Genomic DNA, 14028 nt, shown 5'->3' on the forward strand with positions numbered 1-14028 from the left:
ATATATATAATGTGTGTGTTTTTTTTTTAATTATTATAAATTTTTTTTAGAAAGGCTGAATCTCAAAAGTAAAGATGGGAAGAGGGTCTGCAAAAAACTGACTAAAAATAGCATAGTTTTAGAACAATGTTCCTCAATGGAAAATACTGAAAATCCCATCATCTACATAATATTGTTCATAATATTTAGTGTCTGGAGAAATCTCTGAGCACAAAGGACAAGGCTGAAAGTCATGATGAATGCTTGTGATCCTCGAGTTTCAGGGGCCACTGCATTAAAAATGGATTTGATTATGTCATAGGCGTGACTGCATGGATTCAGAAACTGTCGTACAAATCGTTGTCTGTAAACACAGTTCACTGTGCCAGCTACAAGCACTGATCAAAGCTCTATCAGGCAAAGAAGAAAACAAACATGAACACTGCACCGTCTTTGATGCTCATTTTAAAAACGTGTTCTGTGATCAAACAAATTGAAACTTGATGAAAAACGCCATGTGCTCTATACGAGTGTTTTTTAACCACTGTTCCAGGGAGTTGTCAGGTGTGCAGTGCAAAGTTGTCCAATTTCACTTAATTGGTAAAAAATAGTCACTGCAAAGGATTCTGCATTGTTGAACATCTGTGCGTGCAAAGTGTTGGCTAATTTAAACTTTGTCCCTTGCTGGTTGGTGGCAGTAGGTGGGACAATAAGAAGTTGATGGTGGTGATGGTGAACTGGACGATGGACTAAATTCTCACAGCTCCGCAGAAGTCTTTAGAAAATATGTGACTTTAGAAGCAGGAGGAACTAACTGAACTGAGACAAGGCAGTGGTTTATAGCTGTTTTGCTGATCTACTTTTGGACAGTGTTTGACTGTCTGCTGCCAAAGAGTTCCCCTTTTCATAAACAGAGCTATTTCAACATTGCTTTCATTTTCCACAACATGTTTTAAGTGAGCTGAACTTTTCAATCATGACTATAAAAACTTAAACAACAAGAGACTGAGAGCTGTTGAGAAAGAGCTTGGTGTGTACCTTCACTCCCTGACAGGGTATCAGCTTTGTGTTATTCGAAACAGGCCCAGATTCATACTTGAATAAACTCAGACTTTATGTTGTCATTATATGTGCTGTATTAGTCTATGATGTGGCATTTTGTCACTTTTTTATTGTTGTTGTGCTGCCATGTCTTAAAACAAAGGTTGTAAAACACTGCTCTATACTAGAAAGGAGAGAGACCAGACTGTTGTCAGTGCACAGTTCTGAACTCTTTTTGATGGTGTGGGGTGCATTAATGCCTCTGGCACAACATGGGCATTTTGCACATCTGGAAAGACACCATCAGTGCATAATATTGGTTTTGAAACATCTGCTCCAGTCCAGCAAAGTAAAGCCCTGACTGTAGACCAGCTAGAATCCTCGATCAGACAAGAATAGGACAATATTTCCATCCTAAAACTCCAACAACTGGTTTCCTCATTTCATGGATGATTAGACTGTTGTTTAAAGAAGAGGAGATGCTTCACAGTGAAAAACAGCCCTGTCCCAGCTTTTTGAGATATGCTGCTGCCATCAACCTAATTATTTTTTTACCTCAAAACGTGGGACAATTTCTTAGTTTAAACATTGGGTTACTTGGTGTACTGTGTTCCACTGTAAAACAAGTGGTATACTGATATCCCATGTCGCTGAGGGATTTGAATAGTGAATGTTTGTAATTTGCAAAATGAGCTTTTCAAAAATTTCTGGACTGGAATTGAACAGGGAATGCAAGTAAACATGTTTTTGATGCAATATATTCAAGCGATAGTGATATTCAATCAAGATTCAAGTTCAGTTTACCTTGTGTTTAAGAAAGTAGTTTTTTCTTGTTTTTGCTGTCCCAGGCAGTGCAGCGTTATAGATTCTGGCATGTAGAGTGAGCAATTTTATCCTCGACCAGGCACAATGCCAGCGCCATGGGGGTGACCATTGGTGGCCTTGGCCACCACAGATTAAACTTCAGCCACTGAAGAGCCACCCCAATCAATTGAGGAAACTATACTTTTAAGCATATATGAAAACTAGAAAGCATAGTTTCCTCAAATGATGATGTCAGTTTACATATTTGTATGGCAACAGCCATCTTGGATTTTGACATGGCAACCCAGTTTTCGGAAGGAAACTTTCTTATGCCTAGGTGTAGCTACATGCCAAAATGGATGTCGGTACCTCACTTATTTTTCAAGTTTTCACACCTACAGCATCCCCCTTTTCACTCCCAAATGGGGTAAAATGTGTAAATGGGATTTGCAATTGTTATATTCAGTTTTTACTTATGGTATATTTTACACATCGTCCCAACTTTTTTGTTACTGGGATTGTATCAAAACATGTAGATGAGATTTGGAGTTTAAATTTGATGCTACAGCTAATTCAGTTGCAAATCTGTCCTGCCTTTTTTTAATCAAATCTTTTGAAATATGAAATCTTGTACTGTTGACTGGTCTGCTTTTTCAGGAACTTTTATCACTGAGTGGAGTGACGGAGCTGCAATGTGTGAGAGCTTTCTGAGTGATGAGGAGTCCTATCGGGCCGTGGCTGATAAACTAGTCCAGATCAGTCAATACTATGGCTTTGACGGCTGGCTCATTAACATCGAGAACACCCTCAGTGTAAGTTCAAGTTTTCTATCTGTCATCACCACAGTCCAACACTACAACGTTCCTTACCATAGCTGTTGCAGGTGATAGTGGTTTCCATACTCAGAAACATTGTAAACAGTCAAAAACACTGTAAACAGTCAAAAACATTGTAAACAGTCAGAAACATTGCACATATAATTCCTACAAGGTTACCCAGCATGCTTAGCAGTGCACACAGTCTCTGGGATGTGACTCTCACACATTTTACGTATCTTTGTTTGAATCTGAGGCATACAAATATTCATATTTTAGTGTTAATAATGTTTAATTATAATAGCATTAGCTTCCACTAATTTTTTTTTATTTGATTAGCGTTAGCAAAGCTCAATATTTTAGTTAGAGGTTAGCTAATTGTCTGTGTGTGATCCTATGAGATCTGTTTTTTTAAAACTTTGCTTTAACTATTGAAGTTAATCTAATTTTTCTGTTAGTAGAATATCTCATGAACCACTGGATTTGTTTAAATAAAATTTTCTGAAAGTATATTATAGCCAATTCAGCATGGCTGTCACAGCTTAACTTTAGTAAACAACACAAAAATACTATTTAGCCGATAGGCATTCCTTTAAGAAATGCTGGGTCTTAAATTTTTTTATAAGACTTGGACCAAATGTCTTCCATCCATTATCTTTACCCGTTTATTCCGTTTTGGGTCACGGGGTCGCTGGTGCCCATGTCCAGCAATCACTGTGCGAGGGGCGAGGTACACCCTGGACGGGTCACAAGTCCATCACATGGACACATAGAGACAAATGAGACAAACAACAATTCACTCTTTCACTCACACCTAGAGACAATTTAGAGTTATCTATCAGTCTAACATGCATGTTTTTGGTCTGTGGGAGGAAACTGGAGTAGCTGGAGAAAACACACGCATGTACAGAGAGAACATGTAAACTCCACCCAGAAAGGCCCCCGGCTGGGATTTGAATTGGGGCGACCTTCTTGCTGTGAGGCAGCAGCTCTACTCTTGGGGGCGGCTGTAACTGAGTGGTTAGAGCAGTTGTCCATTGCAAGAGTTGGGGGTTCAATTCCACCAGCAGTCACATGCCGAAGTATCCTTGGGCAAGACACTGAACCCCACATTGCCTCCGATGTGTGTCCCAGCGATGTATGAATGTGATAAAGCTCTGACTATGCTTTGTACAGAAATAGTAGAGTGCCATATATAAGTATATAATAAGTGCTATGTGTTGTCATCAATGTATGTTTCCATACAATGGCAAAATTAGTTCTCTGCATTTAACCCATCACACCTGGGATACACCCAGGTGGAGCAGTGGACAGGTATGTAAGCGCCCAGGGAGCAATTGGGCTCAGAGACACCCCGACATGTTGGAATGGCTGGGGATCGAGGCTTGGACTTTCAGGTCCCAGGTTGGCTGCCCTACCTCTACCCATATCGGCCCCGGGTATGAATGGGTAAATGAGGGCACAGATTGTATTGTAAAGAGCTTTGAGTATCTTGATAAGATATAAAGGTGCTATATAAGTACAGTCCATTTACCAACTGAGCCACCGTGATGCCCTTGCTATTTATACAGTTTATTAAATGTGAGGGAGATTACCAGTAGTACCTTGCTCAAGAGCTCTCACTGCTTCTTGAAAATTTCTTGACTAGGAATTTAACATTTTTAGTTTCCTCATCTGCACAGTTGGCACTGTCCAGTTGTGAGTCATGCTTTGAGCTGTCCAGGGTTAGGGTAACGGCTAGCTGCAGGTAAAGACAGTGACCGTCATATTTGGCTGAAACTGTTTACCCACAACTCCTTTCTTAAACATTGTGCATGAACTTTATCATTAATTTGACTTAAAGCAGGAATTGTTCTAGTGAACAACACTGACAGAATAATGTGGGGATGCTGTTCAACCATCAGTCGGTTGCATCAAATCTTCATCATCTTTTATGTTTTATTTCACACTCACTCTTCTCACTCAAGTAATACTTCAGACCTACTTCTTTTTTATAATCTAATCTCTGTCACGAGATCTACTAAAATATTATTTAATGGAGCACCTGTAGTAGAGACATTATTTTTCTTTCTAGGAGCTGTGTTATTGTAGGAGCTCTTCCTGTATTCAGTGTGTGTGTGTGTGTGTGTGTGTGGTGGTGGTGGGGGGGGGGGGTGATATACTGAGGTGTTAAGACATGGATGGGTGTGGCATGAATCTGAATACCACAATCAATCAATATAACTTTATTGTCCGTAACATTTCATGTGATGGAGATTTATCTTTGGCATCTACTGATACATACAAAACAACACAAATTAAAAAGGCCATAAAACTTTAAAAAGCTTTTCTAACTGAATAAAATCAATTTTAAAATACATGATACATTAAAAACATCTTAGCAGACAATGGTTTGTCATGTGAGACTGTTTAAATAGGACACTATTAAGGACACACATCAGAGGGAACAAATAACTTTTTGTATCCATTTTTCTTTACCAGAGGAACCACCAGTCTTCTGCCAGATGGTACCAACCTGAATAATGGTTGCAGTGGATGAGTTGAGTCATTGTAAACCTCTATTGCCTTTTTTCTAGAGCCTGACTGTACAGGTGCATTTGTTGATGACCAATGATTTGACTACTTAGTTTGACCACCCGGGACAACTTGTTCCTGTCTCTGGTTAGGAGGTCCCCATACCATGAGACAATATTAAATGAAACAACACTTTCAACAAGTGACCTGTACACCAATTGCAAGGTATTTTATTTGCTAGCATAAAGCTCCTTGGCTTATATAGAAGGTGGAGACGCTGTCTGGCTTTTTTGTAAATATAGTCAGTGTTAGGCTCAAAGGTCAACTTGTTGTCAAGTGTTGTTCCGAGGTATTTAAAAAGCGGTACGCTGATGTCCCCATTGCTGAGGGATTAGAATAGTCAATGTTTGTAGTTTTTATGATGAACATTTTTTTGGACTGGAATTGGGAAATGGAATGTATGTTTTTGGTGCAAGATATTCAAGTGGGTAGGAGTTGCACTGTGAAGAAGACCAGAGGTAATTTTTTTTTTTTTTTCTGTCCTCCCCAAGAGCCGCCCCAATCATTTGAGGAAACGATACTATTAAGCAATATAAAACTAGGAAGCAAATTCCTCAAATGATTGCAGTGACCAATTTCCATATGATGGTGGTCAACAGTTTCACACATCAAAATGGAAGTCAGTACCTCACCTCTTTTTTACTTATTTACTACCACATCAAGTCTTGTAAACAAGTCCTCGAGGCTCAATGGAATTAACTTGTCTAAATAAAGGTTGAATAAAAAAATCACAGCTCAATATCTGTTTAGGTGACAGACCTATAGCCAATTTGTGTTAGCTAATATAGGTTTGGTGTGGCAGCCATCTTGAACTGTTTTGACTCCAGTAGTGTAGCTTAAATTAAGTATTTACAAACACTGTATCAAAAATGTTTCTCACTGTCTGAGATCTCTGAGACAACCACAAATAAGTGGAAAAGATGGATGGAAAGATCTGACAAGAAATCCCGCTAAAGCTTCCTTGTTTTAGGTCGGAAATTACCCAATACCCAAAATTATTTATATTTGTTAAATGCCCATATCATGGGAGAGAGAATTTTTATTTACTTTCTTCAAAGTTACAAGTTTACATATATTTTCTTAGTATTTGGTAGCATTGCCTTTAAACTGTATAATGTGGATCAAACAGTATGGGTTTCCTTTCACAAGCTTCTTTCTCATAATACTTTTAGATTTTGTCCCATTCCTTCTGACAGCACAGGTGGAAATGAGTCAAGTATGTAAACCATTTTGCTTGCATGTCTTTCCCACAAAATCTTTTATCCACCTTATTCCTGGGGGGCTCTACTGTATTAATGATTATGGGTACAACTTCCTGTCAGACACCAGAAGTAGCAGTAAGCATTGGTTAATCATGGTAGTGGAGCACGGACTGCAGTTTATTTTAAAGTAATTTGCATTCAGTTTAGCAGATAAAATGCTGTTTTTGTTTTGTTCACATTTATTTAACAACCATAAAGTTTACTAACATAGCTTTGTGGACTTCGGGTACCTGTTGTGTTCGTGGCTGCACGAACAACCAAACTAAATTAAACCAGTGGCTACAACAACAGAGTTTGAACACGGACCCAGAACAAACAAAAAAAGAAGTGTTCCTGTGAAACATGGTATAGTTTCCATTGCCTACCTACAGATGAGGAATTAAGAAGAATGTGGCTGAAAAATCTCAGCTTGAAGAGACCACCCAAAACTCTGAATGTGTGCTCATTTCACTTTGTTGACAAACGGCCGATGGAGGAAAACCTGCTTCCTACTTTGTGTCTGGACTACAATAAACCACCGGAGAAGAGATGCCGTATCCTCAGAAGGATTGAAAACAGTGACGAGAACATCAGGTATGATTTTAAGTGTGGGCAGCACGGTGGCGCAACTGGTAGATCTGCTGCCTCTCAGCGAGCAGGTCCCTGGTTCAAATCCCGGTCCGGGAGCCTTTCAAGGTGGAGTTTACGTGTTCTCTCCGTGCATGCGTGGGATTTCTCCGGGTACTCCGGTTTCCTCCCACAGACTAAAAACATGCATGTTAGGCTGATTGGTAACTCTAAATTGTCCCTAGGTGTGAGTGAGAGAGTGAATGGTTGCTTGTCTCGTTTGTCTCTTTGTGTCCCTGTGATGGACTTGCGACCCATCCAGGGTGTAAACTGCTCCTCGCACAGTGATTGCTGGACATGGGCACCGGCGACCCCCGTGATCCAAAATGGAAGAAACGGGTAAAAGATAATGGTAAATGGACTGTACTTATACAGCGCCTTTCTATCTTATTTCAAGATACTCAAAGCGCTTTACACTACAATCTGTGCCTCATGTACCATTCATACAGCACTCTACTAGATCTCTACAAAGATAATTGAACAAATCATTCTAATGAGACTAATCAGAGCTTTATCACATTCATGCACTGATGGGACACACATCGGAGGCTATGAGGGGTTCATTGTCTTGCCCAGGGACACTTCAACATGTGACTGCTGGTGGAATCAAACTCCCAACTCTCCCAATGGAGGATGACTGCTCTAACCACTCAGCCACAGCCACCCAATGATAGATGGATGGATTTTAAGTGTATGGAGGCACCACATTATAGTCTTTGTTTGTCTTCAGTATTACGATTTTCTCTGGAATTAACCCAAGCTCAGTGATGGAGGACTTTAAGGATTCAAGGTTCTTTATTTGTCATTCACATCTCATGTGGTACATGTGGTGGAACGAAATTATGTTCACAGGGTCCCATTTATATGATCCAACAATAAAATGTAAAAGAAAAACGGTAGTAAGATCTAAGATATGAACTAAGAAAAACATCCACTAAATATACACTAAGCACTAGTAGCATAAACAAACAGCACGCCGAACAGCAGCACGAACATGAGTTGTGTGAGCAAGTGAGCACGCATGAACACAACAACATAAAACGGATCAGCAGCAACATGTGATTTTTTTCACAGTGACTTTCCTGGTTAGAGATTCATGAGTCTAACAGTTTCAGGGTAGAAGCTGTTCCTCAGTCTAGTGGTTCTGCACTTAATGCTCGTCAACTTCCTTCCTGAGGGGAGTGGAGCAAAAATTGTGTGTGCTGGGTGAGTGGGGTCCTTCATGATGCAGGTGGCCCTCTTCCTGCATCTGGAGGTAGAAAAGTCTGTGATGGTGGGGAGGCTGATTCCAACAGATTTCTGTGCAGCCTTCACCACTCTCTGCAAAGCGTTTCTTTCTGCAGCTGTGCAGCCTCCATGCCACACGTTGATGCTGGAGCACAGGATGCTCTCCACTGCACACCTGTAGAAGGAGGTGAGGACTGAGCTTCTCAGACCAGCTCGTCTCAGCCTTCTGAAGAAGTAGAGTCTCTGATGAGCTTTCTTGATCAGGCTGGTGGTGTTGTTGCTCCAGCTGAGGTTGTCATTCAGATGCACACCCAAGTACTTGTAGCTGGAGACCACTTCCACCACAGATCCTCTTATTTTCAGTGGGGTGTAGGTGTGTTTGTTCTTTCTGAAGTCCACAATCATCTCTTTTGTCTTCTTCACATTGATGTGAAGGTTATTCTCTTTGCACCAGCTCTCCAGGTGTTCCACCTCCTGCCTGTAGCTGGACTTATCATCATTGTTTGTGATGCATCCAACAATGAGTCCTAAGGCTTTGGCTGGGCTCTATGTCTGCTTTAAGGTAAATAAGATTGGCTCATACTGTTCCACATAAACAATTGTTGGTTTCAGTCCGCACCAGAAGTCATACCCATAATTCATGCAAGGCACCGTGGGACCTAGGAATAAGGTGGATTGATTGAGATAAGGCTTTATGATGGCCGTTTCAAAACATTGCATCTGTTGTCCTTAAACCACTTTTTAAAATAATTTGTCTTTGCTTGGACTCATTGGCCATTGGAAAGAATCATTTGTACTCAAGCTTTAAATTCCTGGCTAATGTATTGAGATGTTGCATCAATATTTTTCCATTATGTTCTTTCCTGGTAATGCCATCTGTATTCTGAGGTGCATTAGTCTCCTGCATTAAAACACTCCCACAATCTAATGCTGCCACACCCAGACTTCGCAGTAAGGATTGTGTTTTCAGGCTTGCAAAGAGTCCCATTTTCGTATGTAACGATTGTCATTATAGCCAAACGATTCACGTTTAGTTTCATCATAGAAGACTTGTCACCAATAACTACAGTCATCTTCCCTTTGCGCATTTACAAACTGTAATCTGTCTTTTTTATGCTGCTTTCATAGTAGTTGCTTCTTCCTCTCAGTGGCGTTCAGATAATCTGAATCTATAGATTAATCAGAGCTTTAGATCACATTCATACACCGATGGGTCACGCATCAGAGGCATTGAGGGGTTCCGTGTCTTGCCCAGGGACACTTGAACATGTGACTGGATAGTGGTGGAATCGAACCCCCAACTCTCCCTTTGGAGGACGACCGCTCTAACCGCTCAGCCACAACTGCCCGTCAGTTATGGGTCTTTATAGTGTATGCAAACATTCATTTCAATTCAATTCAAAATACTTTATTAATCCCAAAAGGAAATTAAATGTTGCTATCCTCATTTCATTGAGATGTTATAGGTACTGATGGCTGCAGGCAGGAGGGATCTCTTGTAAAGGTCATTCCCACAGTGGTCCAAAGAAAATGGCCGCAGATGCCATCCGATCCATCCACCCAGTAGGGGTTGAATAGACTAGTCGATTCTAGGACATCTTACGAGTTTTTAAATTTCACGTTGACTAGTCACAGTCTATGATTGTGTCACATGTCACATGATCAGCTGGGCCTCTGGCTACAAAACTGATTCTTCCAAGCAGATGGAAGGTGAGGAGCAGGCAAAGTCTTCCCAAACAGGTAGAAATTCATCAACAGTGTGGAAATATTTCACTTAAAATTTATGTTTTTAGTTTTATTTTATTTAATCCACTAAATAAAATAAAAATAAAAGCAGGGGTGCGCTCCACCGGAGAATCCACCACTGCGCACCACTGCCGGTGGAGAATCCACCACCGCCGCAGTGGTTTATTTTATTTAGTGGATTAAATAAAATAAAACTAACTTTTGCAGCTTAATAATAGTTTTTGTTTTCCTGTTACTTATTTGCAGCATGATGAATGGTAGGAGCATAAATATATGCTCCCGATGCTTTGTTCTTTTTTTGTAAATAATAAATTACTTTTTTTTCTACATCTTGAGTTCCTATGACATCGTCAACTAGTTGACTTTGACTCGACTATTATCATGTTAATGTCTACTTTAAAAAATATGTAGTCATTCAACCCCTACCACCCAGACTCAGCTGACCTCTTGGTTCCCCGGTGCTGCAGGATCGCCCGAATGCCATGCAGACCTTCTCCGATAGTGATGGTCACTCCTCCCAGCAGCCTGCCGAGCTCCTTGTCACTGCAGATAGCCAGCTGCAGGTGCTGGGGGACGATCCTGTTCTTCTGCTGTCACGAACCACATTTTTTGCCAATTCCAGGATTTCATCAGTCAGGGACTCGAGCACAGCTGGCAGGGAGAGGTGAATGCATTTACGGCGCCTCCTTTTCAACTCATATTAAATTTGGGGCTGTACCTGAGATATTATTTGAGCTTTGAGATGTTAATCAGCAGCTCCTGGTTGTAAAACCACCTTGTTGTCATGGTTATGCATCATAACAAATGTCCAAAAGCAAAAAAGTTTCAGTAAAATCCTTCCAGCTGCACAGCATCTGACACCAGAGGAAACAATCATCCAAAAAATGGGATTTACATCCAGAAAAAGAGGAATTAAAGTTTCCAAAAGCAAAATCTCAGAATGAAAGTAACAGAGCTACACCAACAAGCAGCCACCCCGAGCTGCGCAGTTCTAGAATATTTGGTAACAGCTGTTTGCTGAGAATTAGTCTCAACTACTACCAGACCAAATATTTAATTCAGTGTCTATAAAATTGACATTTTGTGTGCTTTTTGGGTTAAGTTGGCTGTGGCGGCCATCTGGAATCAAATTGACTTCAAAAGTTAATCGGATGGGCAGCACAGTGGCGCAACTGGTAGAGCTGCTGCCTCTCAGCAAGCAGGTCCCGGGTTCAAATCCCAGTCCGGGGGCCGGATGTGCATGCGTGGGTTTTCTCCAGGTACTTCAGTTTCCTCCCACAGACCAAAAACATGCATGCACATGCACTGGTTGGTAACTCTAAATTGTCTCTAGGTGTGAGTGAGAGAGTGAATGGTTGTTTGTCTCTATGTGTCCCTGTGATGGACTTGCGACCTGTCCCATGTGTACCCCGCCCCTCACACAGTGATTGCTGAACATGGGTTTTAGTTCGACCCCCTGACCCAAAATGGAAGAAGTGGGTAAAAAGATAATGGATGGATGGATGGAAGTTAATCGGATGTAGATGTACATCTAATGGTTACTTTCTGCGGTTCATTAGACATTTTGGTAACAGTCAGAAACACAAACACATGAACAAATGTCATGGTAATTTATTTATTTGCACAGGTCGGAGAAGCACTGTAAACTCATTGTATGCCTGATGTGCAACGACAATAAAGATTCTGTTTTATTGTCAGCCCAAGATCTTATATTTCAGTTGAAACAGTCTGAATATACCAGTATGCTCAATGAGAACATTTGTGAGTTCTCTTAGTATTGTGCCACTAAGTTATCAAAAGTTGTATACCCTTCATTATACTTTGTGCTTGCTAGGTTAGTGGATTAACAACACATTTGTAGCCTGCATCGCTGATCTGAACTTGGTAACTAATCAAATCAAAAACGTGTAGACCACATGAGCTGCTCTGTTTGCAGGAAGCTGCAGTGAAGAACACGCCTTTGTTCCTTCGTTATCTGACTGACCAGATGCACGAGCGAGTGTCCAGCAGCCTGGTCCTGTGGTATGACAGCGTGATCGAGAGCGGAGAGCTCAAATGGCAGAATGAACTTAACCAGTTCAACAGGTAGGATCAAATGTGTTTTTTTCCCCATCTATTCATATTTAATATTGTTTATTTCTTCCTTCAACTAGTACTGGTTCAAATCCCAGTCCGGGGGCCTTTCTGGGTGGAGTTTGCATGTTCTCTCCGTGCAGGCATGGGTTTTTTCTGGGTACTCCAGTTTTCTCCTACAGACCAAAAACATTCATGTTAGACTGATTGGTAACTCTAAATTGTCCCTTTCTCTATGGCCATGTGATGGACTGGAGACCTGTCCAGAGTGTCCCCCGTCTCGCACAGTGATGGCTGGACATGTGCAACAGTTACCCATCCATCCATTTTCTTCTGCTTATCTGTGGTCGGGTCATGGGGATAGCAGTCTAATGTCCCTTTTCCATTAGTACCGGTACGGGCCGCCTGGACCCTACTTGGTCCGGTTCTGAGGCTTTTCCATTAGTACCGGTACTTAGCACCTGTTACTATTTTCAGTACCCTTGGCTTGGTGGTTCTAACCCGAACGAAGAGGTACTAAAACGTGACGTCAGGACACTGTCAGTCACTGATTGGTCGGGGGCGGAGTCGGGGGCGGAGTCACTGGATCATTCAGAAACTTTTCAAAACAATAATCCGCCATTTGCAATTTCTCAGACTGGAGCAGCGGCTGGACTTATTTTGAAGATTTTAAAAACAATACTGACAACATCTTGGTCTAATGCTGATGTGCTGGCATTTTTTTGTGCTTGGTGGCCGACAACATAATTCAGAGCAAGCTGGATGGAGCTCTGCTGGTGTACCCGATCCTCCCCCCGGAGCCTTGGAGCGCCAGACCGGGCAGGGCGTCATCTCCCCGGCTCCAAGTTCAGCTGGTCACCGCGGAAGATCCTTCGATGTGCCGACTCGGAGGCTCGGGTTCCGGATACCAGCCTTGTGTGCTCAGAGCTCCGCAGGTCACTGCAAAGCTGGAGATGGGGACTCACAGGTGGCCGTTGCGAGACCCCGGCCGCACGTAATCATGAAGGCTGAATCCCAATCCCACCCGGCAGTCAGGCGGACTGGACAGTCTGGGACGGACGGTGGAAGCGATTTTTAAATATAATAATATTTTGTTTTTATACAAAAAATGTTTTAAAAAATTGCTGAAGCGATTTAAAAATGATTTTTTTTTTTTTTTTACATGTAAAATGTTTTTTAAAATCGCTTCCACCGTTCGTCGCAGACCCGTCTCTGTCCGCCTGTCTGCGCGTGTCGGGCATTCATGATTGCGCACGGCTGGGGTCTTGGAACGGCCTCTGTCAGTCACCAGCTGAGCTGGAGCTGGGAAGATGAGCCTGACCGTCCTGTCTCTGGAGGAGAGGATCGTGTAAAAAAATAATATGAATATATATATTAGCGTTGAAGATTAAAAAAATAATAAAATAAACGGTGCCAGCTTCATCATGAAATCCTGTTTTCACTTTAATGCCTGTTAACTCAACTGAAAATCATAAAAAGACACAAAACTATTGGATCTCAGGAATATTTCCCTCAAACATGTTTAAAGAAGAGACGACCTTCAGTTCAACTTTATTTTAACCCACAAATATACAAATCACAAAACAAGAACTTTAAAGCAAAGCTAAAAATAAAATGTATAAATGTGAACAAGAAAGAAAACCACACATTTGAAAAAATGTGTGGTTTTTCAAATTAACATTAAAAATAGACACAATGAGTGCAAATACATCAAATGATGATGAAAACCTATAAAAATTTAAATCTAGATGTTTTTGTAGAATCTGGTTCATCAGAGTTTTAATTTATATACATATATATTGTAGTGAACTTGACCTGATGTGAAATCAATGACCTTAGGATCATATGGTCAGGAACTGTCATTTCATTGATCTGCATCCAGAAATACAGTTTGACCCATC

General features: G+C 41.2%; 1 protein-coding gene across 1 annotated transcript in view; it reads left to right on the forward strand.

The window, feature by feature from the left end:
- Positions 1 to 14028, forward strand: part of engase (endo-beta-N-acetylglucosaminidase) — a 52248-nt gene that overhangs the window by 6063 nt on the left and 32157 nt on the right. Inside the window, exons 5-6 of the mRNA XM_037689386.1 lie at positions 2482 to 2636; positions 11991 to 12139. Coding sequence (XP_037545314.1) covers positions 2482 to 2636; positions 11991 to 12139 — 304 coding nt within the window. The remainder of the gene's footprint in view (positions 1 to 2481; positions 2637 to 11990; positions 12140 to 14028) is intronic.

This window comes from Nematolebias whitei, chromosome 15 (assembly GCF_014905685.2).
Source record: "Nematolebias whitei isolate Nwh7 chromosome 15, NemWhi1, whole genome shotgun sequence".
Taxonomy (NCBI): Eukaryota; Metazoa; Chordata; class Actinopteri; order Cyprinodontiformes; family Rivulidae; genus Nematolebias; species Nematolebias whitei.